The sequence below is a fragment of the Urocampus carinirostris genome, chromosome 9 (genome assembly GCF_059441175.1).
Source record: "Urocampus carinirostris isolate Australia breed hairy pipefish chromosome 9, RoL_Ucar_1.0, whole genome shotgun sequence".
Taxonomy (NCBI): domain Eukaryota; kingdom Metazoa; phylum Chordata; class Actinopteri; order Syngnathiformes; family Syngnathidae; genus Urocampus; species Urocampus carinirostris.
In genome coordinates, this window is record NC_142357.1 from 5,966,676 (window position 1) to 5,991,729 (window position 25,054).

At 38.5% G+C, this 25,054-nt stretch overlaps 1 protein-coding gene across 4 annotated transcripts in view; it reads left to right on the forward strand.

The window, feature by feature from the left end:
- LOC148359176 (teneurin-2-like) overlaps window positions 1-25,054 on the forward strand; it is a 444,001-nt gene that overhangs the window by 193,555 nt on the left and 225,392 nt on the right. The window contains exon 1 of one of the 4 annotated variants that reach the window (XM_088344355.1): window positions 15,592-16,621. The exons of the other annotated variants lie outside the window; for them this stretch is intronic. Within the exon in view, the coding sequence (XP_088200481.1) occupies window positions 16,570-16,621 (52 nt within the window). The 5' untranslated portion in view covers window positions 15,592-16,569. Of the gene's footprint in view, window positions 1-15,591; window positions 16,622-25,054 lie in introns of those variants that run through there. 4 annotated transcript variants of the gene reach the window in all.

The following is a 25,054-nucleotide window of genomic DNA, read 5'->3' on the forward strand; positions in this document are numbered from 1 at the left end:
GTGTACAAAAAAAGATATACAATATTTTAATTTTTTTTTGTTTGTCTTTTTCAAATGAACATCATTTTGAATGTCACACAGAAACACAACATTCTGGGACAATGATCAGAAGGCACTATAAGGCTATACGTTGAGAATATATTGTTTGGGGGAGATTGCATTTGGGAAGTGCAATTGTTAGTGGTTTTAATGTATCACACCTTCATTAGTTTGATGGATACAGTGACTTCCTTTAATTCATTTTTTCTATTGTGTGATCTCCAGTCAAACAAATAAAACAATAGAAAGATTTGACACACTTAATTTTTTTATAAAACTAATTCTACACGAGTGGTAAATGATTTGTTCATTCATCTTAAATGCAAATTTATTTTATTAATCCCCTTAATCTGCTAGATATAATTCTGATTTAGATTATCCATTCATTTTTTTACACGCTTTTCGGTAGGGTTACATTTCAAAAAGGCCTGTGATAGGCATAATCCATAAAGTAGTAACCTTGTTTTTCCCAACAATTCTATTCTGTATTAAACAGTTTCTATTGAAAAATTGAATCTATAAGCTCCTTTAATTAGCCCCTTAATTTGCCTAAAATCCCAATCGTACCAAGACGTACCCTAAGTAAATTGTATGCTGTACCGTTTGGAGAATATGGACTGTTTTGGTGTCTTTTAAAGGGTAACACTCTGAAGTCTTGTTCTAAACAAATAATTCCTGCAAGTAGCACTAACATTGAATAATCTGAGTTGGAACACACAGAAATAGAAGGTTTTTACCCTCGACTGAATTTGGTCTGAAATCAAATGCCTGTGGATCAGTGTAACATGGACACCTGAGCTGTTAAATCATGTGTGTGATTTTTAAAGTTGTCCCATGAAATGCGCTGCACCCTGAGATTCAATATACAACCTCGGTTCCGGTTTCCAACATGGCGGCGCGTGTTTTCGTTGCGGCTGATTGTTATCCGGCTATCCTACTATTTACCACTGTCCTCTTGCTTTGCTTTTTGGATACATGCGTGGCCAATAAGACCTACAGTCGGGAGGAGCTCATCCGACTAGGTGGGTGTCTAAATTTCGACTTTTCGGGCACTTTCTATACCACCCACGACATCCCAAATGAGCTCCAAAGGGACTCGGGTTCGCCCTGCTTTCCCGCTCCACCGAAGAAAAAGAAGAAAAATCGGAGACGAAGACGGCGAAAAGATAGAAAACAGAAGCGAGAATGTCGTGCAGGGAAGCGTGTGAAGTTGATGGAGCAACAACATGAAGATCTGTCTAATCCAACCATCATTTCTTCGTCGATTCTGCGAGTCAACCGACACCCGAAGCCCAACGCACACAACCGGCATCTCGTGACGATCTCCACAAAGGCTACAGCTAAGTCAAATGATTCAAAGCTAAAATTTGGTCTTTTGAATGTTAGATCACTCGCTCCTAAAGCTTTACTTGTAGATAATATTATTCGCGATTATAAACTTAACTGTATTGGTCTTTGTGAAACGTGGTTACGCCCGGATGAGTATTTAGCTCTAAATTATGCTTCTCCCCCAGATTACGAGAGCAGCCATTTAGCAGGCACGTTGAAAAAGGGTGGCGGTGTTGCGCTAATTTCTGAAAAAACGCTCAAATTTACTCCTAGTACCTCTAATAATCACAAGTCGTTCGAGGCTCTTGTTATGAGGTCCTCTCCATTGTCAATCTATGTGATAACTATCTATCGCGCACCAGGACCATACACAACTTTCTTAGACGAATTTGCTGAACTTTTGTCTGAACTAGTAACCTACGCAGACAAAATTATAATTATGGGGGACTTTAACATTCATATGAACTCCCCACTCAGTTCACTCACTGTTGCGTTTCAGTCTATAATTGATGCTTTTGGTTTTAATCAACTGGTTGATTTGCCAACCCATAAAGATGGAAACACGCTCGACTTGGTTCTGACTCGAGGAGTTTCAACCTCAAACATGGCGGTGCTATCGTGTACTACAGTTATCTCGGATCATTATTTAGTTACATTTGAGGTGCTAGCTAAATGTAGTACCAAAAAAACTGAAGGATTCACCGGACGCAATATAAGCACGGGCACAGTTTCTGAGCTCTCCGATATTCTTCCAGGAGCAGTTGCGTCCTTTCCTTCCTACATAGGCTCCATCGAACCACTCCTAAATGAATTTAACGCTACCCTGACCAATGCCCTGGAGTCAGTTGCGCCCATCCGGCATAAATCACGACCTAAAAGACGCACACCTTGGTTTAATGATGAAACTAGATCCCTTAAACGAGAATGCAGGAAATCTGAAAGAAAATGGCGCGCTACCAAGCTTGAAGTTTTCCATCAAATCTGGTGTGATAGTTTGTTGAAGTATAAAGCGGCCCTGGCCTCTGCAAAATCAGCCTACCTTTCGAAAGTGATTGCGTCACAAAAGAACAATCCCAAGGTCCTTTTCGACACTGTAGCATCGCTAACAAGGCAACAGACTATCCCAGATAGCTCCACCCATTCTGCCCACGACATAATGGTCTTCTTTACTAAGAAGATCCAAAGCATACAGGAAGAAATTGCTAAAGACAGTATTAATTCAACACATACTAAAGCACTCAAATCTCTAGATGCACGACATGGTGGCTGTCTGGGTATTTTGTCCCGTTTTAGTGAACTGTCACTCGAAAATCTTAAACAGATGGTGAATACGGCCAAACCGACGACTTGCCAGTTCGACCCACTTCCAGGTTCACTTATCAAAGGTCTCTTTGGCGTTCTTGCACCTTCAGTTCTAAATATTTTAAACATATCACTCGCCTCAAGTGTAGTTCCAGCTGCTTTTAAGTCCGCTGTCATTAAACCCACACTGAAACGACCCAACCTAGATCCAGAAAACTTATGTAATTATAGACCTGTGTCAAACCTACCGTTTCTTTCTAAAATACTTGAAAAAGTAGTGGCACAGCAGCTGAATGATTTCATGTCTGAGAACAATCTCTTTGAATCAATGCAATCAGGATTCAGGGCTAACCACTCTACTGAGACAGCTCTGATTAAGGTAACCAATGATCTCCTACGGGCAATGGACTCGGGCGCATCATCACTTTTGCTGCTGCTGGACCTTAGTGCTGCATTTGACACAGTGGACCATATTATCTTGCTAGAACGGTTGGAAAAATGGATTGGTCTCTCAGGAAGCGTCCTATTATGGTTCAGATCCTACCTCTCAGATAGGACACACTGCGTTAAATATGGCGAATTGACATCTGAGCCATTTAGTGTTACTTGTGGTGTTCTGCAGGGTTCAGTGCTTGGCCCCCTTCTCTTCAGCATTTATATGCTTCCACTAGGTGATATTATTCGTAAGTATAATATCAGTTTCCATTGCTACGCAGATGACACTCAACTCTATCTCCCGATGGAGGAATCTGCCACACTAAACTGTGGAACTTTGGAGGCCTGCCTCACTGAGATAAAAGAGTGGATGTCACTCAATTTCCTGCGTCTTAACCCTGAAAAGTCTGAAATGTTAGTTATTGGTCCTTCTAAGTCCCGTGACTTATTCGCTAAAACCGCAGTGAACTTGGACAATTGCCACATCACACAGAGTGACTCACTTAAAAATTTAGGTGTCATTTTCGACCCTGATCTGTCCTTTCAAACACATGTGAAGAAAATTACTAGAACCGCTTTCTTCCATCTCCGTAACATTGCTAAAATTCGTCCTATACTTTCTCAGTCGGATGCGGAAATCATAATTCATGCGTTTGTTACCTCCCGTCTCGACTACTGTAATGCACTACTTTCCGGTCTTCCGATGACCAGACTCAAGAGTCTTCAGCTGGTACAAAATGCTGCAGCGAGGCTTTTAACAAGGACAAAAAAGTACGATCACATCACCCCAATTTTGGCTAACCTGCATTGGCTCCCTGCTAGCCTAAGATGCGATTTTAAGGTTCTCCTACTACTATACAAAATCATACATGGACTTTCCCCCTCATATCTTTCAGATCTGATCTCCCCCTATGTCCCGGCCCGAAGCCTTCGTTCCGAGAGCGCCGGTCTCCTGGTGATCCCAAGAGCCAAGAAGTGTTCCGCTGGTTCGAGAGCGTTCTCCATCCGGGCACCGGTGTTGTGGAATGCTCTTCCCCCTGAGATCCGATCTGCAACCTCGGTGGAAATGTTTAAATCTAGGCTTAAAACTCACTTCTACTCTATAGCATACGAGTAACCTAATCTTATATGTAATAACTTGTGAAGCCCTTAGAGACTAATTGTGATTAAGGGCTATAAAAATAAAAATGACTTGACTTGACAACCTCAGTGGAACTGCATAAATTGAAGCTTAAAACACCTCTATTCTCTAGTTTATGAATGACCAATATTTCCTGTTGACAATATCAGTGTATTTTTTTGTTATTGCATCATCCATTGCAGCCTATGTATCCTGGAATTGTGGTCTCTTCTCAAGGTTTCCTCATTTTCCTCATGTTGAGGTTTTTGAGTTTTTCCTTGCCCTCATGTAGGTTTTAGATCAGAAGATGTTGTAATAATAGTCTGTAGTGTGCAATAGTATGTGGTCTGTGTAGCCCATTGAGACTCCTAGTGATTAAGGACTATACAAATGAACAATAAACATGACTTGACAATAATTCAACATTAATAAAATCAACAAATATGTATTTAATAGGACATTTTCAACACCATTCATATTGAGCTCCCTTTTCTTGACCATGTTAAAATATAACAACATTAAATTATTCAAACCATTATAGAAACCTTTTTTTAACAATTATTATACAGTGAAATACATTATTACAAACTGAAACCAAAAAAACAAAACCAAAAAAAAAACATTTTTCTGCAGGCTCAAGCATTGCATTTGCTTAACAAATAAAAGTACTGGATACACATGTTTTAATGATAACTACTGTGCTGTCAAATGATAATAATAAGTGGGGAGACTGTTCAGTTAATTTGAACGCAGAACACAATGCACAATGAAAATCTGTAAAGTAGTGAAACCCCAAAAAGTAAACACCATTTCATTGAGGCCTTTCTGTATTTAATATTCACATACAGTTTTCATTATATGTGCTAATCAAACCATGGAACTTCATTATTTTTAACTAGTTCCATGTCATTAGCTATCTTTACAGGGTCTCTGTTTTTTGTTTTTTCCAGTCCTCCATAATATACTTTTTCCTTACTATATCTACTGAGATTACCTAATTTTAGTTTTACCAAAAGCTGCAGATGTCTGATTGATGAATAATGTAAATTGCAAAACATTCACTTCCCTGGTGGGCAAATGTGTGCTCTAACAACGTTCTATGCTTCACACTCCGAGGCTACATCCGTTCTCCTACTTTTTGTGATTTAGCCAAATCCCTTCTTTAGACATCTGTGCGTGCCTATGTTCCATTCACTCGAATCGAGCAGTGCAAGGACTGCAACAATGACAAATTGTTGCCATTCTTTTAGGACGCGGACTCGTGCCGCATTAAAATGAGCAAAAATGCTAAATTTGGAGCCACGCCTATAATTACAAAAACCGTCTTTCCTCCACAAAATCCAGTTTCAATCCCCTTTTTTTGCTTTCTAAATGATGTGTTACACACACTCCCCACTGCTTCTTGTGGTCAGTCATCCATTTTTATTATTTCTTTTTAGCTCAGATTGTTCAAATATGTCCATGATATCAGCCCGACACAGAATTGACCGACAAACCAGCTGCTTGAAACATATATATATATATATATATATATATATATATATATATATATATATATATATATATATATATATATATATATATATATATATATATATATATATATATATATATATATATATATATATATATATATATATATATATATATATATCATCTCATTAGCTGCACCGCTTATCCTCAGTAAGGTCGCGGGGGTGCTGGAGCCCATCCCAGCAATCATCGGGTAGTGGGCAGGGGACACCCTGAACTGGTTGCCAGCCAATCGCAGGGCACACAGTGACAGACGGCTCGCTCATTCACAACACCTAGGGACAATTTGGACCGGCCAATCCTCCTGAAATGCATGTCTTTGGAATGTGGGAGTGCCCGGAGGAAACCCACGCAAGCAAGGGGAGAACATACAAACTCCGCACACACATATATATATATATATATATATATATATATATATATATATATATATATATATATATATATATATATATATATATATATATATATATATATTTATGTATGTATGCATGAAGAAACATTTTGTTGTTGAAGACTGATCTTCTCCAAATGGCCTCTTTTGGAAACGCCTAAACTTACCCTTAGAAAAATGTGAAAAATACAAATTTGACAAGGTTACAGGTAAGGCTTCAAGCTATTGTCTCGCCTGTTTTCCAGCCAAGATGCCATGCTACACTCATCTGCAGGCATTTAATTGCAAAAGATAAAAATCCAGGTGAGAAGAAAATTGTGTGTATGTTCGAACTCAGATTACCAATTGTTAGCAGCACTTGCAGTGATTATTTGAGTTTGGGAAAAAAAAAAACTTGAGATAGTAACCTTTCAAAAGAGACCAACAACCGTTCATATTTTCAAAATGGTTCAAGAGCAGCATTCTGATTACTTTGTGTATGTCTAGACAAAATTTACAAAATGGTTAAGGGGTTAGGGCTGGTAAAAGGACATGTCATTAGGATTTTTTGTGCATGTTTTTAGCCAATGAGATGCATCATAACATGCATGTGAGTGTTACATCTAGCATCCTGGGTATATTTGTTAAGCGTGTAGTTTGTGCAAGTGATGAAACCAAGACAAACGGTCAACGACATGCTTGTGGATTTTTAAAGATTACCACTTGATCCCCGGAGTTAGAACCATGACCACGTCACATACCTGAAGGTAAATACAAAAGTATCCTTCTTGTTTCCAGTATTTAGTGACATTTTTTAAGAAATAACTCTGCTCGCACCATTTTTAAAAACCATTACAGACGCTGCCCTACCTACAAACGAGAATTTGTTCGTAAGTTGCTTCAGTGCTATATTTTGTATGTTTACGGTTTTATAAGTATGTTTAAGGCTTGTATAAGTAACCTTTATTGTTTTGTATTAAAAATAAACATTTATTAAAACAATATGCTCTATAAAGTGAGGTTTTACTTACTTTTTTACTTGCGCTTCAAGACTTCCTCCGAGGGAAAAAGTGGCCGAAAAAAAGCGTTCCGACCATTTTCTCAAATGCATCACGCTTTTGTTTCCAAAGAAACGGCTCGCCTCTTCCTTTACACTTTACACGAACCATACGGAATGGAAGCATGAGATTTTAAACAATAAAAATGTCGGAGTTCTTAGCGCGCTGGAGACAGTATAGGCGTCGAATTTGAGGTGCACATAAATTATGTCAGTCGGGCAATGAATGTCGTGAGAGTTGGTCCAAGAGTGTAGGCGAGCACAAGAGTTTAGTTTTGGAGAGAGTTCGGTGTGTTTACAAAGAGACCGTAAGTGTTTCTGAGTATTTTGTACATGAACGAGGAGCAATCCATTACCCACAAAAAACGACACGCTACATTGGTGGCAGCGGTGGGATTACGAGCAGGTGAAGGAGAGATGTTTACATACGAATTAGGAAGAGAAAGAAGATTTTTTCACTTCCGGGTGGATGTGGGGTGACCTCAAACAACGCCCCTTGCCAGTAGCGGCGGACAGACGTACTACAGTACTGTTCTCTACTCGGAAAAAAGGTGCACACAATACAAAATCTAACTTACAGCAATGTCCGGATATTTTCCGACATCCTGACAAAAATGATCGAATCTACCGAAATCCGTAAGTCGAATGTACGTGAGAGGGGAGGCGTCTGTATTCATTTAAAAAAAAGACGGTCAAAATGAATGTCAATTATTATGAGTAACTGCGGTAGGGAGACACATTTTTCTCAAATGTCACTCAAGTAAAATAAACTCCACTGAAGGATTAACTTTCGTATCTCCAATAAGATTTGACAGATTTGATACAGTGTGTCTCTCCGGAAAAAATGTAGCATTTGTGGTCTTTGAGTCAAAAAACCCTCAACCCCTGCACGAAAACAGCATGCCAGTTGGAAATCACATTTCCTAGCAAATCACAATGACCCATCACTGTTAAGCTATTTCTAGAATCTACTTGCGGGCTACTCATGTGCATTTTTTGGCAACCTGGTGCCCGCAAGGCACCAACTTTAGGACCTCTGCTTCAGATTTTCCTCACTATTTGTCTTATATAGAAAGCAATTCAATGTTTTTTTTTTCAATGTCGTAAAATCAAGTGTGGAAATGCCACTTTTGGGATGGAAAGCATCCGGTCAATGGTCACAATCTGCCTATAATGCTAATCAAGGCTATACCTGTTGTGTGGTCGTATCCACATTTTTCATCATATATGTGTGTGTGTTTGTGTTTGTCTTAGTCCCCTGTGTACCTCCCTAAATCTCGTCTCTGAAGAGCTATGACCATTAAGCAGCTGTTCACTTCTCAAGCTGCACACACACAAACAGAAGAAAAAATGAGGGGAAAGGGAGAATGCAAATGTGTCTCTATACGTGCAAAAGTTCTCCAGAGGGATACACTGTTTGAGTCAGACTTGCAGAAGTGAATATTTTTAAATCATGCACAGACTCCCTTGCAATCACAGGCATACAGTGTGATTATTTAGGGTTCATAAATAACCCGTGTTCAAGTTAAAGTGTGTCTGATGTGTTTCCAAAAGTAGGGTATTGGTCTAAAACATAGGTGGACAAACTACCGCCCGCGGGCCATATATGGCCTTCCCCGCCCCCCCGGACTTTTTAACCCGTCCCGCCAAATGAAAATTGTAAAAGTCTATCATGGTAAGAAAATAATTAATGCTTGTTTTGGTCCCACTACCTTCTCTTCACCTTCACCTACCTTCACAACCCTCTAAATTCATGTAGATATGCGCCTCAAAATAATGAAAAATCTTGAAGCATTTTTTCAAAATCTTGAAGCATTTTTCAATACCTACTCTTTTCATACATTTGTATTATTTAGGAAAATATTGATTGGATTTCATTTAAAAAAACATTTGCACTTTATATTCATATGTAATGCATTAAATAAGACACACTGTATTTACAGTATTAGCTTTGATTCTGAATTTTTCTAATACAATTTTATCTAATGGTGTATTTATCAACAAATCTGAAAATAAAATTAGCATTTAGATGTCTGCAAGTATTTTTAGTGAGGAAATTAGATAGGTATCGGATTCTAGAGTCTGTATCCATTCAATGAATCTGTTTTTTTTTCTTCTAATTAGTCCCTCCTCTAAATTTGTAAACCTGATGTGACCTGTGCCTCAAAAAGTTTGCCCACCCTTGGTCTAAAAACACATTTTTTCAAATGCCCTTTTGTGTTTCTGTCCATGGTTCTGAAGTCAGATGAGAACTTTAAGAAAGGACAAAAAGGAATGTCAGAAAATAGACCAGTTTCTTTCTTTTTCTCTTTTGTATGAATGCATTTCTATGGTTATTGGAACTTTCATTTTTAAATTTGTTTGCTGAAATAAATGGTTATAGACATTAATGGTAATTTTTGGCAGTGAATAGTGAGGAGCCTATAAAAAATAATAATCGGGCTACCAAATTTAAGTTAAGAAAGGAGACAAAGTGCTACAAATGCTAATTCCTAACTCACTTGCAGGGAGAACTTGTTTTGAACTGACAGTGTAGTCCAAACAAATCACCGTTTCGGTTCGCTGAAATGTGATTATTATACAGTTGCAGCCTGCTAGCTCTTTAATGAGAATGTAGGGTTAGATTTATGAAAAAGGTGCATTTATTTTTACTACTCTTGTTCCCTGGTTTGTTTTTCCTGAACTTGGGCTTTATATGAAGCCAACATCCGTTTTGTGTTGAAAGAAATGTAGAATTGTGGTTATTTTTAATGCGTGCACAAGGGGCTTGCGGGTTTACTTCATGTGCTCTCTGCCTAATAAGAGCTTAACCTTATTAATCACATGAGTGTGTTGAGGGTAGCCCTGGTGACACTCGCTTTTGCTTGCGTAGACGCACGCGTGCACGTGCAAGCAGAGGCATGTCAGTCTGTCATTAGTTAATAGCTCATTACCACAAGGTGATTAATTACTCCGTCTGGTGGTATGGTGGTCATGAAAATGGGGCAGAATGGAGCAAGGAACGGAAAAAGACCTTGGAGGAAAGCAGGCCTTTCTTGAGAAGAGTTGTAAAGGGTGCTGGTGTTTTCTCTTAGGAGGCTTTCACTGCTATTGACCGCACATTTTAAAGCCGGCTGGAAGGGTCTTGCAAGGGTGTGCGTGTGTTTGCTGATACATAGGTGGGAGTAGGCGTTTTGCTTTGCTGTGTTTATTCTTGTGTCTCACGGGTATCCGCTGTAAAGGTTAACTAGTCTTTTCTTAAGCTTTCAGCCCGATGACAAATGACCACGTTCAACCCGAGGGGCACCTTACAGAATACCTTCCCTCTCCATCTATTCCCCTCTCGTTGCCTCCCTGAATTCCTCTTTCGTTCTCCTCTTCTCCATGCTGCAGCTCAGGAGCCAGGTGAAGGGTTAGAAAAGGCAACCATGAGAGAAGAAAGAGAAAAAGTATCACTGAGGAAATTGTTTTTGGAGGGTGGCTAGTGCAGAATTGAGGAAATAATTGAAAAAAGAAACAAGGCCTTGTGGAATAGGCAATGTTAAACTAAATACGTGTGTATGGTGTTTTACTTACTAAGAGAGACAAATAATAATAATACAAGATTGATCAGTTAACGAATTGTAATCCCTTTACAGTGTTCCCAAGGATCCTGAAAAAGTCTTGAAGCCCTAAATCCAATATTCCAAACTCTTAAAAATGTGAACACATTAATAAGATTGTTATTTGTTCATGCTTAAAAGATTTAGTAACTTTTATTAACTATAAACTTTGTATTTATTGTTTTTCATGTCTAAAGCTTTGGGGAGTGTTAGGTTTTTCAGATGTAAAGTTTTCATTCAACTGGAATAAAATAGGATTAAAAAAAAGAATACATACACATTTGTTTAAAATTGCCTCTATTTCATGTTGTGTTTTTATTTATTTTTTTATTGCATTTTTTGTTTCATTTGTTTTTTATTTTGTTGACTTGGGCATAAATTTAATTTCAAAAGGCATTGCATAAGTCTTGAATTTAACTTGCCTTAAGCTGTAGGTACCCTGCTTTAGAATCATCCACCCATGAGCAGAATCTGTCAGACAGGACGAAAGGAAGACTGAGATCACTTGCGCTCGTTTCTTGGTTTTATTGAAAGGAAGGAAATGACAAGGTGGGATTCTTCGATCCGTTGGTTGGCGGATTGACGGAACTTGACAGGCGGGTGAAGGCTTGGCGGGAATGGTCGCGGACAGGCGTAATCGTAGTGTTGTTGGAGAAGAAGGGCGTCGTTGTGTTCGGAAGAGAGATCAGGAGTCAGGCGGGCAGGGCAGGTCGTAGGCAAATTCGGAAACGGGTCGGCAATGGAGATCAGGTAGAAAAACAGGAGGCAGGCAAAGAGTCGGAGGTACGGGCTTTCTGAGCAGATGGCAACAGATCGCATAGTACAATCGAACAAAGTGTTGCCGGAAGCTGGGGATTTAAATGTACATGGTGCGCCAATCAGCTGTCCTGGCTGTTGGCGAAAATCCTGAACACAGGTGTTCCCGATCCGGGTGATTGTGACAGAAAATAATGCATTGTCAATAGCCCACACGGGGTGGTGCGGAAGCAAAGTACCGAAACACTCATTAGTACACCAAACGGTGGTCTTTTTTTCAGGTATGGTGTGATACACAAAAAGTCAGGTAGTCAGGCAACAATCAGGCGCCTGTGTTCCACAAAATCTAAACAGCTACAGCAACAGTCCGATAGTTTGTTAGTTGGTAATCATGATACAGAAGGGTAGGCTTCGGTTTGGTATGCTGGAATAACAGGTCACTTAGACAAGAGTGTTTGGGGATGTCACAAAGAAGGCAACTAGCACAGACCCAAGGGTAGTGATAAGGAGAGTCGTAGTAGGAGGGAAATCAAGACAAGTGGTCGCAGCTGTAGGGAGGAAAATCAACCCCGATGGTGAGGTCAAGAGAGATATGAAAAACCAGCAAGAAAGACAGAGGAGAGGGTGAAGCTGAGTGCAGAATTGTGACATACAATCCAGCTGTGGACTAAAATTTGGGTTTCAAACATAGTCCCCATGTGTCATGCATATTCAACTATTAGAATTAGAACCTTGTTTATGATAAACTACAATACCAAACATGGGGAAACTGAATAAAATGTCTCGATATGATGTGGGATATGATGAACAAAAGCCACAGTACCAATGCAATCTACACTGGGTCCAACCCAGCGTTTGTTAGTCTCTCAACCCACCAGGCTTTTGATATCTCAATTAATAGCAATGTTCGACCGCCCTGAAAACCAATTTACTCTGGTGGCAGATTCAGGCAAAACGTTCACAAGATAGCACATGTTGGTGTCACATATGTCTGGTAATAAAAGGTCTTGATGCCTTGGAGAGGGTCTCGGCATGCCTTATTTAAGAACTTAAAGGACAAACACTGTGCAGTGTTTCCTGCAAACCTTAAGATTGCTTTGCCTCTCAAATGAGCTTAATTTGGCTCAATTGGTAATCAGTTCTAAATGAATTATGAAACAATACATTGACCAGTCATTGTAATTGGCGAAGGCCTAATTTTAGCCCATGTACAGGGTTTACAACGGCCAAAGGGAATATGCACAGGCGTAGCAATACGGGGTGACAATGATAAATAACCTGATGAAGAAAATCTATCAATCTATGTTGCCATGCATGCACTCGTGCCGAGACAAGCCCTCTGCGTGTATGTGTACAAGGTATTGTCAAGAAAGCAATTTATTTGTGTCTCCCATCATGACAAATTGATGTAAACTTCGTCTTAAAATTCTCCTTTCCCCAGTGCCCCCACTGTGCCTACCTGGACGCCACGTTCAGTTTTATTGAGATGAAGTCATAGCGGCAATCAGCGGCCACACCCTCGCCCCTCGCGTCCCTTGCACTGCCTTTGCTCTAAATCTAGCCTCAACACCTCTGTTACAAGTGTGTATGCCAAGGCAGCGGAACTGTATGTGTTCACAGCAGTCTTGATCCCCACATATGTATGTGTGAACATGCACGTACGTGCTGACACATACGAACCACCTATGCGCACACCGGGACGCTGCTCAGGATGAGATCCAACAATGTCACATGAGGAGATAGAAAATGAGGCTAACAATGGCATTCGGCAGCCATGGCACATAGGTTGGATTTTTTTCAATGGTTTCAGTTATTGCACTAAACACGTACACTCTTTTCCTAAATGGTTCTTTCATGAGTTCAAAGTGAGTTTATTACTGTTCTCTCTGTTTTCAATCGCCGTCCACCTAAAGGTCTGAGTCGTTTTTCTTCTGCTGTTCATGGTCCATTATCCATATCAGTGTCAGAAGCACTGAAAAATTGAAGGTTTTTTTTTGTTTTTTTCGTTTGACGTGGTTGTCTGAATGCAAAAGTATTTCTTTCGTTACAGTGTTCAAATGCAATCAGTTATAACTTTGTTTATCAACATGGTTGTTGAAACGGAACTGAAGTAAACACAATGCATTTGATAATTGTAATTTCTGTAATTAATCAAGGTGATAAAAAAAGCATTTTGCATTGAAAGCAGCTTCATAAATTCACCAGGAATAAGGTTCATTAATTTTAGACTATATTTTTGTTGGACAGAAGTCCTAAATGGCGTAGGCAATGTGGCTGACTGGTTAGCACATCAGGCTCACAGTTCAGAGGTCTTAGGTTCAATTACAGCTAAACAGCTACAGCAACAGTCCATATGTGGAGTTTGCATGTTTTATCGATGCCTAAATATATATGTATATGTATATGTATATATATATATATATATATATATATATATATATATATATATATATATATATATATATATATATATATATATATATATATATATATATATATATATATATATATATATATATATATATATATATATATATATATATATATATATATATATATATATATACTGCGATTGGCTGGCAACCAGTTCAGGGTGTCCCCTGCCCACTGCCCGATGATTGCTGGGATGGGCTTCAGCACCCCCGCGACCCTACTGAGGATAAGCGGTGCAGCTAATGAGATGGGATGATTTTATATATATATATATATATATATATATATATATATATATATATATATAGAGAGAGAGAGAGAGAGAGAGAGAGAGAGAGAGAGAGAGAGAGAGAGAGAGAGAGAGAGAGATAGATAGATAGATAGATAGATAGATAGATAGATAGATAGATAGATAGATAGATAGATAGATAGATAGATAGATAGATAGATAGATATGCAGTTCATCCAGAGTGATCACCAGGTTCCGCAGTAGTCTAGTCCCCCTGGCCATTAGACTGTTAAATGGTCAATCTAACATATAGTTAACCTAAATCTTAACGGCTGCTAATCTGACTTTTTGCACTACTGGCAGTTCTTTATAGCTTGCCACTCCTTGCACATTTGCTCTCTGCACTATTGTACTTACAGCGTTACTGTTACAGTGTTAATGTTACTGTTTACCTGACTTGTTAACCTGAATGCCCATTTTGCACATCTGGTTAGCTACTCCTCTTGCACTATCGGCACTATGGTATGGTAAAATACTATACGTAGCCATAATACAATACAACTTTTACTTATATCTGTACATTCGAGGAAACTGTGCGGGTCAGATGTATCGACATTTCGTTCTGTATACACGTGTACTAGAATGACAATAAAGTAGATCTGAATCTGAATCTGAATCTGAATCTGAATCATGGGCCTCTTGGCTGCATCTCTGATCAGTTTTCTCCTTGTATGAGCTGGAAATCTAGGGGGACGGCCCGATCTTGGTAGATTTGCATACTCCTTCCATTTCAATATTTTTGCCAGCACAGTGCTCTTTGGGATGTTTAAAGCTTGGCAAATCTTTTTTTGTGTCCAAATCCAGCTTTAAACTTCTCCACAACAGTATCTCTGACCTGCCTGGTGTGTTCCTCGTTCTTCGTGATGCTCTCTGCGCTTTAAATAGACCTCTGAGACTATCACAGTGCAGGTGCATTTATACAAAGACTTGATTACACACAGGTGGATTCCATTTATCATCGTTAGAAATTACAGTTTTATATATTTGTTTTTAAAGTCTGTAATGAAGCAAAAGGTTACAAAGTTCAAGGGGGCCAAATAGTTTTGCAAGCCACTGTAGTTTTTTACATTTTTATAAATGACAATGATGGTTATTCTATTACAGTATACTTTGTAATCATCCTGTAATCAAGATATCCACCTTATGCAGGATAAACCAGGCTTCCATTTGTTGCATAACGAGATATTGTTAGTCTTCATATTCTTTAATTGCCTTGTGATAAACTGAGTTACCGGGTATTCAGTGTTGATCTGATAATGAACAAAAACATCTATTTTAACCCAATGCATTCATTGTGTAAAAATGATGGGTGGGTGATTTATCAGACATTTATTGCAGTGTTTTTAAAATCATTTGGGATTCCAATGAGTGATATTTTGTATTCTCTTTCATGTTGGCTCATATTGAGACTGTATGAACTTCCCATGAGAGAGATGGCAAAATTTTGCCTTAAACTCTGGGGTGCCCTCTGCCCTGATTTTTTCTTTACCTTAATCACTTTCTTTTTATATTCCCTCCTCATTTCTTAGCCACATTTTTGCTTTTATATCTATCAGCCTCTCCTCTGGTGCAAAACGCATTGTCATGTTACCTTCGGTCCTGAACAACACCCGTTTGTTTTTGTCTCCCATGCCTTTCTTCATCCTTTGGCTCTCTCATTCGCTCACATAGTCGCTCTTTCTCCACTCCGCATCTCAGATCGGAGAGAATGGGAGAGAGAGAGCGAGGCAACAAGAGAAAGTGAGGGGGAGTGTGTGCGAGATGAGTCTGCTCTCAGTCTCAGCTGCGACCAGATGGAGGATGGAACTGCAGCCACATCTCTCCCTCTCTTCTTCTCTACCTGCCACTGGCTGAAAGGCTGCCTCTTCTCCTCTCCCAGTGTTTCCTCATCCATCCAGTGTCCTTCCTGTGCCTGTATTGACCTTGATGTGTGACGGATTGAGCTCCGAAAAAAGGCTGACCGAGAAGAAGTAAGAAGAGTGCGGTCTCTCAGCAAAGGGGACAGCAGCACCGAGCTCATCTTTTTGTATTTTTTTTTTCCTGTTTTTTTTGCCTGAAGCATGTTGCCGCGTCGCTTTCGTCCCCGCAGTGCATCAACCACATGTGCTTTGTAGTGTCTCATCTCACACCGCTCGAGTTGGCTTCTACTTTTACCCCTCTCTCAACTCTCCGGCACTGTGATTTTCTGGAATCCCACCCTAAAAACTGAAAATAGAAGAACATTGAGGACACCTGAGAAAAGAAACAAGGGACAAAAGCTGAGTGGAGGAGAGGACGTAAAGATAGAGAGGCTTGATCAGAAACTGATACAAGTGCAGAGCCATGCATCACGCAAGTAACACAGGGAGAACAAAGACCCTCTCTCACGAGACAGGTAAGACCCCTAAATGTTTGCCATGATCGGCTCGTCCGTCACAAACTATTGTCACCAGACAATACTGTCAGCAACAATAAAGCCTTGTGTTCAACTTTGCCTCCTGTTTGAGAGTGCGAGTGCATGTGTGTTTGTGGCACTCACACAAACAAACTTGACTTTTATGTGAAAGTTGTGATCGTGTCATTGAATGTATCGCAAGTGTGTGTGCGTCTTGGCCATTTATCGGAAGTCACTTTTGTGCCCCCGAGCTTTGCAGTGATCACCTTTTGTGTTGGTGGTAATTACTGTGAGTGGCAGGTAGCTCGTGGCAAGTAAAACATGGTGCTATGTTTACTCTTTTTCTTGATCTGATTTACACGTGTGTAGGTTGCACCCCACTTCACAAGGTTACTTTCACTTATTTGCCTCACTAATTCAAGGGTGATTAAACATTATGACACCGACTTCATTTAGGTCAATAGTTTTTTCCGTACGGTGTGGATTTTCTTACACATATTTTAGGAATTCATTAAACTTTGAGCTGTAATGTATGAAATAATCCAAAACCACAATTGGAACGGCAGGTCAAAGAGTTCCTGTGGTATCCATGGTAACTCATTAAGTGTGTCCTGACCATGGGTTTGCTTCCTGATTTTCAGAGTGGGTGGTCAAATTGGCTTTTAGGTTACCCCCCATCTACACTTGTTACCTCAAATGTGACCCGTGTTACATGAATCAAATTGTACTCATGCTCCTGTTTTAAGTGTTGTGTAAATGAAGACAGATGGACCAACCAGCCCTCCCTGACACTAAACAAAACAGACGTGTCGAAATACTGATGCTGAATGAAAATGCATCCAAGGTCCTGGTGAGGGAGAAATAGGTGTGATTGAATCCATCTGTGGCACAAATACAGATAGGACATCTGTGGTCACCTGCATTTCCTCTGGGCAATAACTCACCTAAGACACCCCCCCCCCCCCCCCCCACACACACACTTTTTTCATAGTGCCGAGACGATGTGTGCATGTCTGCGCCGGTTTTAGTAAAGCAAGGAAAGGTCTAAAACACTCTGTGGGAAAGAAAATTAAGCATTGCAATGAATTTCATGGCTTCACTTTTGTATCAGGAAATCTCAAACAATAAATCTCCAAGGTTATTCTCTTCCTAAAACTGAAATTTTACCCAATGCAATGAAGAATAATAAAAAGAAAATAACAATAACAATGATGATAATAATTACTATGCAAAATGAATACATGACAGCAGCTGCGAAGAGAGGGAATACTTCTGTGGAGCTGTCCAGCCTGCCCTTTTCTCTCTGTTCTCAGCCAGGCATCAGCACCACCTAACGGCCTTCTTGGGTACTGAGAGTGCACAAACAACTCTCTGCTTCTCCTACGGTCTCAGACACTTGTTTGTACACCTAAACACATACAATGAAGTAACATGAAACAGAAAATAGAGCAGGGTGCATCTGGGAAGGACACATGGGGCTAAATATATATATATATATATATATATATATATATATATATATATATATATATATATATATATATATATATATATATATATATATATATATATATATATATATATATATATATATATATATATATATATATATATATATATATATATATATATATATATACATACACATATTTTCATAGGAGCGTGTGTGTTTGTGTGTGTTTGTGTGTGTGTGTGTGTGTGTGCGTGTGTGTGTAAAGGTGCACGTGCATCTGCACATGCTTTTACCACGTGAAATGCCCCACACCAAACAATGACTGCTAATTTTTAAGAAAGACCGATACATATTGTCCCTTAAGATTATATAGATCATATTGCCATAGTTTAAATGTACTATTTACTTTCCGATGTTCTCTTTTTGAGTTGTGATCTTCAAATGACAGCAAGAAGACATCTGATATTTATAAGGAAGCACAATAACAAATACATTGCAATATGCATGTCACAGATCAACAAATTAGCTTGTGTGGAACCAGATGGGAACATACATAAATAAATGGTTTGAATTTAAAATAAATACGTTTGAAAACATGTCACATATAGAACTAGGGTGTCCTACCCACAAACAGTGCAGTGTGCAAATTGTATCCATGAGTCATTAAAAGACAATTGCAGACTCTAAAGTGAACAGTGGCCGTCACCTACAAAGGCCACACTTTGGTCCTCCCCGCATTTGCCTCTCGTTACTCCGTCCATCTGTCTGTGTCTGCTTCACTCGCTCTCAGTCTGTTCTTCCACCTTCTCGCATCGCTTTCGCAACTCCGCTTCTCCATCCCACTATCTTTCTATCCTCATCCTTGACTTTAATTCTCTTTTAATTTCTCGATTGCGCCCCGTATGAGGAACATTTCCTTTCCCTCTGCTTTCGCTTTATCCGGTGTGAGGTTGATTCGTCCTCAATCACCGTAAAAGCATTTTCTCCTGCCACCCTAGGAGATAGATTATGTATTTCGCTCTTTTTTTTCCTCGTGTTGGCTTTTTTTTTTCTCTTCCATCACACATTTTGTCCTCCCCTCTCAAGGTCAACTGGAAGATTGCTTTCAGCCCCCTGTGTCCTTCCCAGATGCACCCTGCTCTATTGTGTACAGCATCATCAGCACCTTTACTGTTGTCTATAATACATGCAGCCGTTGTATGTGCGTACAAGCGTTTGTGTGTACAAGCATTGTTAAAATCTTCATCATTATTTTTGCATTCTCAATCTGTCCAGCCTCTCATCGGGTGCAAAAGTGAGCTTTTGCATCAGTCAGGCGCTAATACAGTCAGCATGCAAGACTCATGCTTGAAGCAAAATAAGAGAGTTTACATCAAAATGTTTTCAGTCGAATCCTGAGAAAACAGCTCTTCATAATTCAACTTAGAATTTAATGATATCCAAATCTCATGGTACATGAGAGAACTAGTGATGTGTCGTTTGCAAACGTAACAGTTCTATGAGCTGGCTTTCTGAAGTGGCTCCCGGCCAATAAGGGGTCGGCTCCCGTCAAACACTTTTTTTTCTTTGTATTGAAGGGACAATTAATTGGTTGATTGATTGTAAGAATTTAATATGGACAAAAAAAGTAAAGAAAAAAAGAAATGAGTAAAGGAAGTAAAAATAGATGGTTTTGGACTTAAATGATCAAAAAACTACGTGCAGCACGGCAGTGGTTTGTGCGTGTGCCGCACAGTTCTGGGGTCATGAGGTTGAACCTTCCTGTGTGGAGTTTGCATGTTCTCCCCGTGCTTGTGTGGGTTTCCTACGGTCACTCCAGTTTCCTCCCACATTCCAAAAACATGCATGTCAGGTTAGTTGGCCGGTCCAAATTGTCCCTAGGTCTGAATGAGCGAGTGAGTTGTCTTTCTCTGTGTGCCCTGCGACTAGCTGGCAACCAGTTCAGGGTGTCCTTTGCCCACTGCCTGAAGATAGCTGAACTGGGCTTCAGCACCCCGTGACCCTAATGAGGATCAGCGGTGCAGATAATGTATGGATGGAATAAAAACAGCTTAGCTACTGTGCAATAATAATAATTAAAAAAAAACTCTCACTAAGACGCTATGTGTTTCCAAGGGCTTGCAAAACATTGTAATTTATTGTTTTGTTGATGTAAATGAATTAAGTCCTCAGTGTACATACTCCCTCTGAATTGATCACCAAATATGTGTTAAATATGAAATTTAAAAACGAGTAACAGATTTTCAGTATCAGCGAATTAGCATTTATGTGTTCAACATCTTTTTTCAAAACTTATATGTGGTCCCGTTTGTATTATTGTTTCTCACCTGAATGGTTTAGGTCCCAAAATTGGGTCGCAGCCATGTTTTCAATGGGCAGCGGGCCTTTTCAGTGGCAGAAAAATGCTACATAGAAACATATTTAACAATATATGGTGACAATGTACTGCTCAATCTCTTCTACCAGTTGTAAATTGGTGCGTTTGATGACATAGCACATCTAGTTTTATTCTGAATTTATTGTTTTTATTTCCTTTTTCTGTCCATTATAATGGGTTGCAGGAAATACAAGTGTGTAAAAATTGTATATGTTCAGCTTTTTACCAGTATATCATTCTGTATTAATTTCCCAATTACATAAATATCAACTTTAAGGAACACACTTTAATAATATTTTAAATATATTTTAGTATGTGGCTATTTTAAAGCAGTGTTAGGAGGTCAATTGTATCATATGTAGGCTTTTATGTGAGTATATGCAGTACTTGAAATAGTTTTGCTTATGCTGGTCATTTTGTTTTTTGGGGAAAATGGAAAATATATTTGCCTACCTGAGGTTTAAACTGCACACTCCTTTAATTGGATACTTTTTAAAATTTGAATTGTTTTATTGTTTGGGTCACAGCTTGTCATTATGTTTTAATGGTGGGTCCTGAAGTCAGACCCTTAGAAAGGTGGTGGTTTAGAGCATACCATGCGTAAAAATACACCCCCTATCAACCACCATACAAATATATAAATGTTTTGGCATGACGCTGAAGAGATTGTGGAAGTTTTAATATTGCATTATCACAATATTGTGTTACCTCTGTAGACTCTACTGATGTTGTTTTGTGTGTGTGCAGTAATGTGAGCTTAGGGGGTGGTTTCTATGTGGACCTGTGATGGCTTTAATTTTCACAGTGGTGATTTGGGTGAGCAAAGGATTGGCAGGCTGACTGCATTTTCTCAGTGTGTATGTGTGTGTAAGGGGGTATGAATCGAAGGTCTGGGTGGGGGGCTCCAGCGTGGTGCTTCGCCACTGTTCATCCATGTGTGCCATCTGCTTGTGGCGTTGCCGTGTGTGTCACCTATCCCATCACACTTCCCACTACCCTAATGTGTTATATATATATATATATATATATATATATATATATATATATATATATATATATATATATATATATATATATATATATATATATATATATATATTGAATATAGATGTTTTTAATGCCTGTTAATACAATTGATATACTGTTTATTAATACTTATTATTTTGAGATATATTGACATTTTTTTCCACTAGAATGTGCTAAATATTACACACGGTCCCTTTAGGGATGTACTTGATTTAAAAATATGCTCCAAAAAAATTCAAAATGAAATAGGGCTTGCTCACAGGTTGAGAAGAAAAAAATCCATGATGGTAAAAAATAGCAAATATCGAAACACGAAAGGAGCTATTTGAAATGTTGGCCTTAAAGAATTTACTTTGTAAGTAAGTCAAAAACACAAAAAGACACTGGGGACAAGAGTGGGACCAAAACAGCAACACCATTTTTTTTATTTTTAATATTTTACCATCATATATATTAACATTATATTTTTACCATGTTCATTTAGCAGGCCAGATTAAAAGGCCTGGCCGGCCGTATGTGGCCTGCAGGCCGTTGTTTGGCCACCTCGGTCCTACAGTAATTGTTAGCTTAAACACACTAATCATAAATCTTATAGTAAAACAACGTTAAATTAAATGTTAATCCCTTAATAAAGTCAGGTTTTTTATTGAAATATTCATCTTACTTTATTTGCATCTGTTGTTTTCCAAACACCACTAATGAAAAATGTCAGCACAGGCTGCTGCATTTTTACTTTGCAAGCAATTACAGCGCGAAGGATAACAATAATTGAAAAATATAATTTCTTCTATTTCGCAGATCTGGGTGAGTTATTTTATCTCATTCTTTCTATCTTTGTTATCGGAAGATTTCAATCATTTATACTCTAATACCATAAACCATTAACTATTACCAAAAAGAGTATGGTGTTAGGCGTATCAATACATTAAAGTGAACATGTAAGCAAAAACAGTTTGAAAATTAAAAAAAAAACACATACATCGGACAAACAGGGTATCTGCAGTAAAAATGACATAAGTACTTAAGTATAAGTCACTTTTTTACAGCTTATCCAACGGTGGTCTTAAAAGTGTTGCTTATTAGAAAAGATAAATACAATCTTTTCTGGTGTACAAATGGTTGGAAAAAAACAGTGTTTAACTTTGCCATGATTGAAGCACAGCGTGATTCTTATTCCCATTAGGTTATCATACAAAATCAAGAAAACACGTTTGGTATATGATTTAAATATCAGCCCATCAAATTGTGAAACATTGAAAGTTGTATACTTTCTTAAAATACTTATTTTGAGTCAGGTTCATTTTCCATATGTTTTCAGAAAAGGCATTCAATTGAAAAAAATATAATAGCAATAAAAAAAGAATAATAATCACAATTTGGTGATTGTATAACGTTTACTAATCTTTCCGTTAAAAATCCAATAGTAAGAGATGGTTAATGACATTCAAACAAGGTCAATTAAACATGGAGCGACAATGTATACAAAAGAAGGACCAAAAACACGCTTGTAAAGATGAAGTCGGGAGTTATTTGCACTAACCGACCACTTTTTGACTCTATTGAGCTTACAGCATCCACCCTCGCTCCATACTCGAACTTCATTGTTAGTGCAGACTTTGTCTAATCTTGCTGGCCACATTCTCCCTTTTCATTCCTCTCCCCAGAGCTACGTTATTAAAGTTGCCAGAAGAACTGAAAAGTGAGAGGGGCAGTAAACGCTTGTCTGCATGACTTATAGAGTTCCTTTTATTTTTAAAGTAAAGGATCGTAAATGAGCAAAACCGAGCCAAACATATGGCAGCCCATCATAAACGGAATGTAATTTTGGCATTGCACTTGAATAATTATAGCTAAAGAAACATCCTGGAAATAATACATGTAATACATTTACAGATGTAAAAAAATGAATTATAAAGTATAAGTTAATTATAACGTTTGAGATTAATTACTCAACAGGACAGAAAATGTAAAAAAAACGCAAATTGACCAATCACGTGTGCCTTCAAGAAAAAAGCTGTTACATTCGTGAACGACACATCACTAGTTCTAGCAGAGTTGACATGTTGATTTTTTTATTTCCTTCTATATAAAAAACTGAAATTATTATCTTCACTAGCTTTATCGTAACAACCATCAAACGTGAACAGGATGTGAACATGATTTACTTCCTAAGACACAGAAATAGTCTCCCCCTCTTTATTTTCTAATTAATAGATAATTTGTTTGTTTGTCTTTTTCCCCTGAAACATGTGAGGTAACCCCGAAATAAGACACATCAGTATTACTTTCATATAAGAAAACAAAACAAAACAAAAAAAACTATAATAACCATGTTCCCAATCCCCCATGTAGTAAACAAAAGTAAAACAGAAAACATAGATACAGACACTACAATGGAGATCCTTCGCAAGTTGAATTTGATCCTAAGTTGCTTCAGTGCTATATTTTGTATCGTTTATATAAGTATGTTTAAGGCTTGTATAAGTAACCTGTATTGTTTTGTACTAAAAAATGAACAGTTTTTAAAATAATTACTCGGTAAAGATAAATCAAGTTAAGTGTAACTTACTTTTGGAAGATAAGCTTCAAGAGATCCTCCTGTGTTAGAGAGTGGACGGAAAAAATGCGATCCAACGATTTTCTCAACCGTAAGCTTTCTTATTTGCTTTTGTTTCAAAAGAAACGGCTCACGTCTTCTTTACACTTTACACCAACTGTAGCAAAAATGGGTGGTATATAAATTATTCTAACGCACAATTTATTGACCTATTGAATGAAAGAGCAGAGTTTATTCCTTTTAAAAATGGTCTCGCCTTTTTGGAGCACCACGTACATTTCTAGATCATTATGTCAGGAAAACGGATGAAAAACCTTGTTTTGTTATTCTGAAGGGTGGCTACACACACTTTAGGTGAATTATATTTACCGTTTTGTTAGTTCAATAGTCAAGTCAAGTCATTTTTATTTGTATAGCCCTTAATCACATAGAGTCTCAAAGGGCTTTTATCAATTACACACACACACACACACACACACACACTCTTGGATTTATATTTCTTTGACTAATCATCTGTTGAAGAAGCTTAAATACAACCCAAAACAATCATACGAAAATAAAACAAAAACTAGAAGTTGAAAACTTAATAGGGCACCATTTGGATAGAAAACAACATTGGGTTGATTATTACGTTAATTTATTTTGATAGAGTCCCCCGTTTTACGTCACACCAATACCAATATCTAGCAACAACGAGATGTTCTGCGAAGTTCTGCGTCGATGAAGATGAAGGCCGAGTCTTTATGTCCTCGGCTGTAGAGCGATGAGGAATCCTGGTAGGTTTGAGAGCCGTTTGGGACGAAGACCACCAGATGCAGAGTGTTGAAGAGGAGGTTGACTGCTAGTGGGTTGAGGCTTCTCTGAGGTTGCTGGCTTTGTCCCACTGGTTTGGCCGCTAGCTTTATCAAGCTTGACTGCCAACCTGGCAAGGCTCACCGGCGGACTGTTGAAGCTGAGACCTGGCCAGAAGGCCTTGGTCAAGCTTTTTCCTGTTAGGACATCCTTCCTACCTTGTGGCTG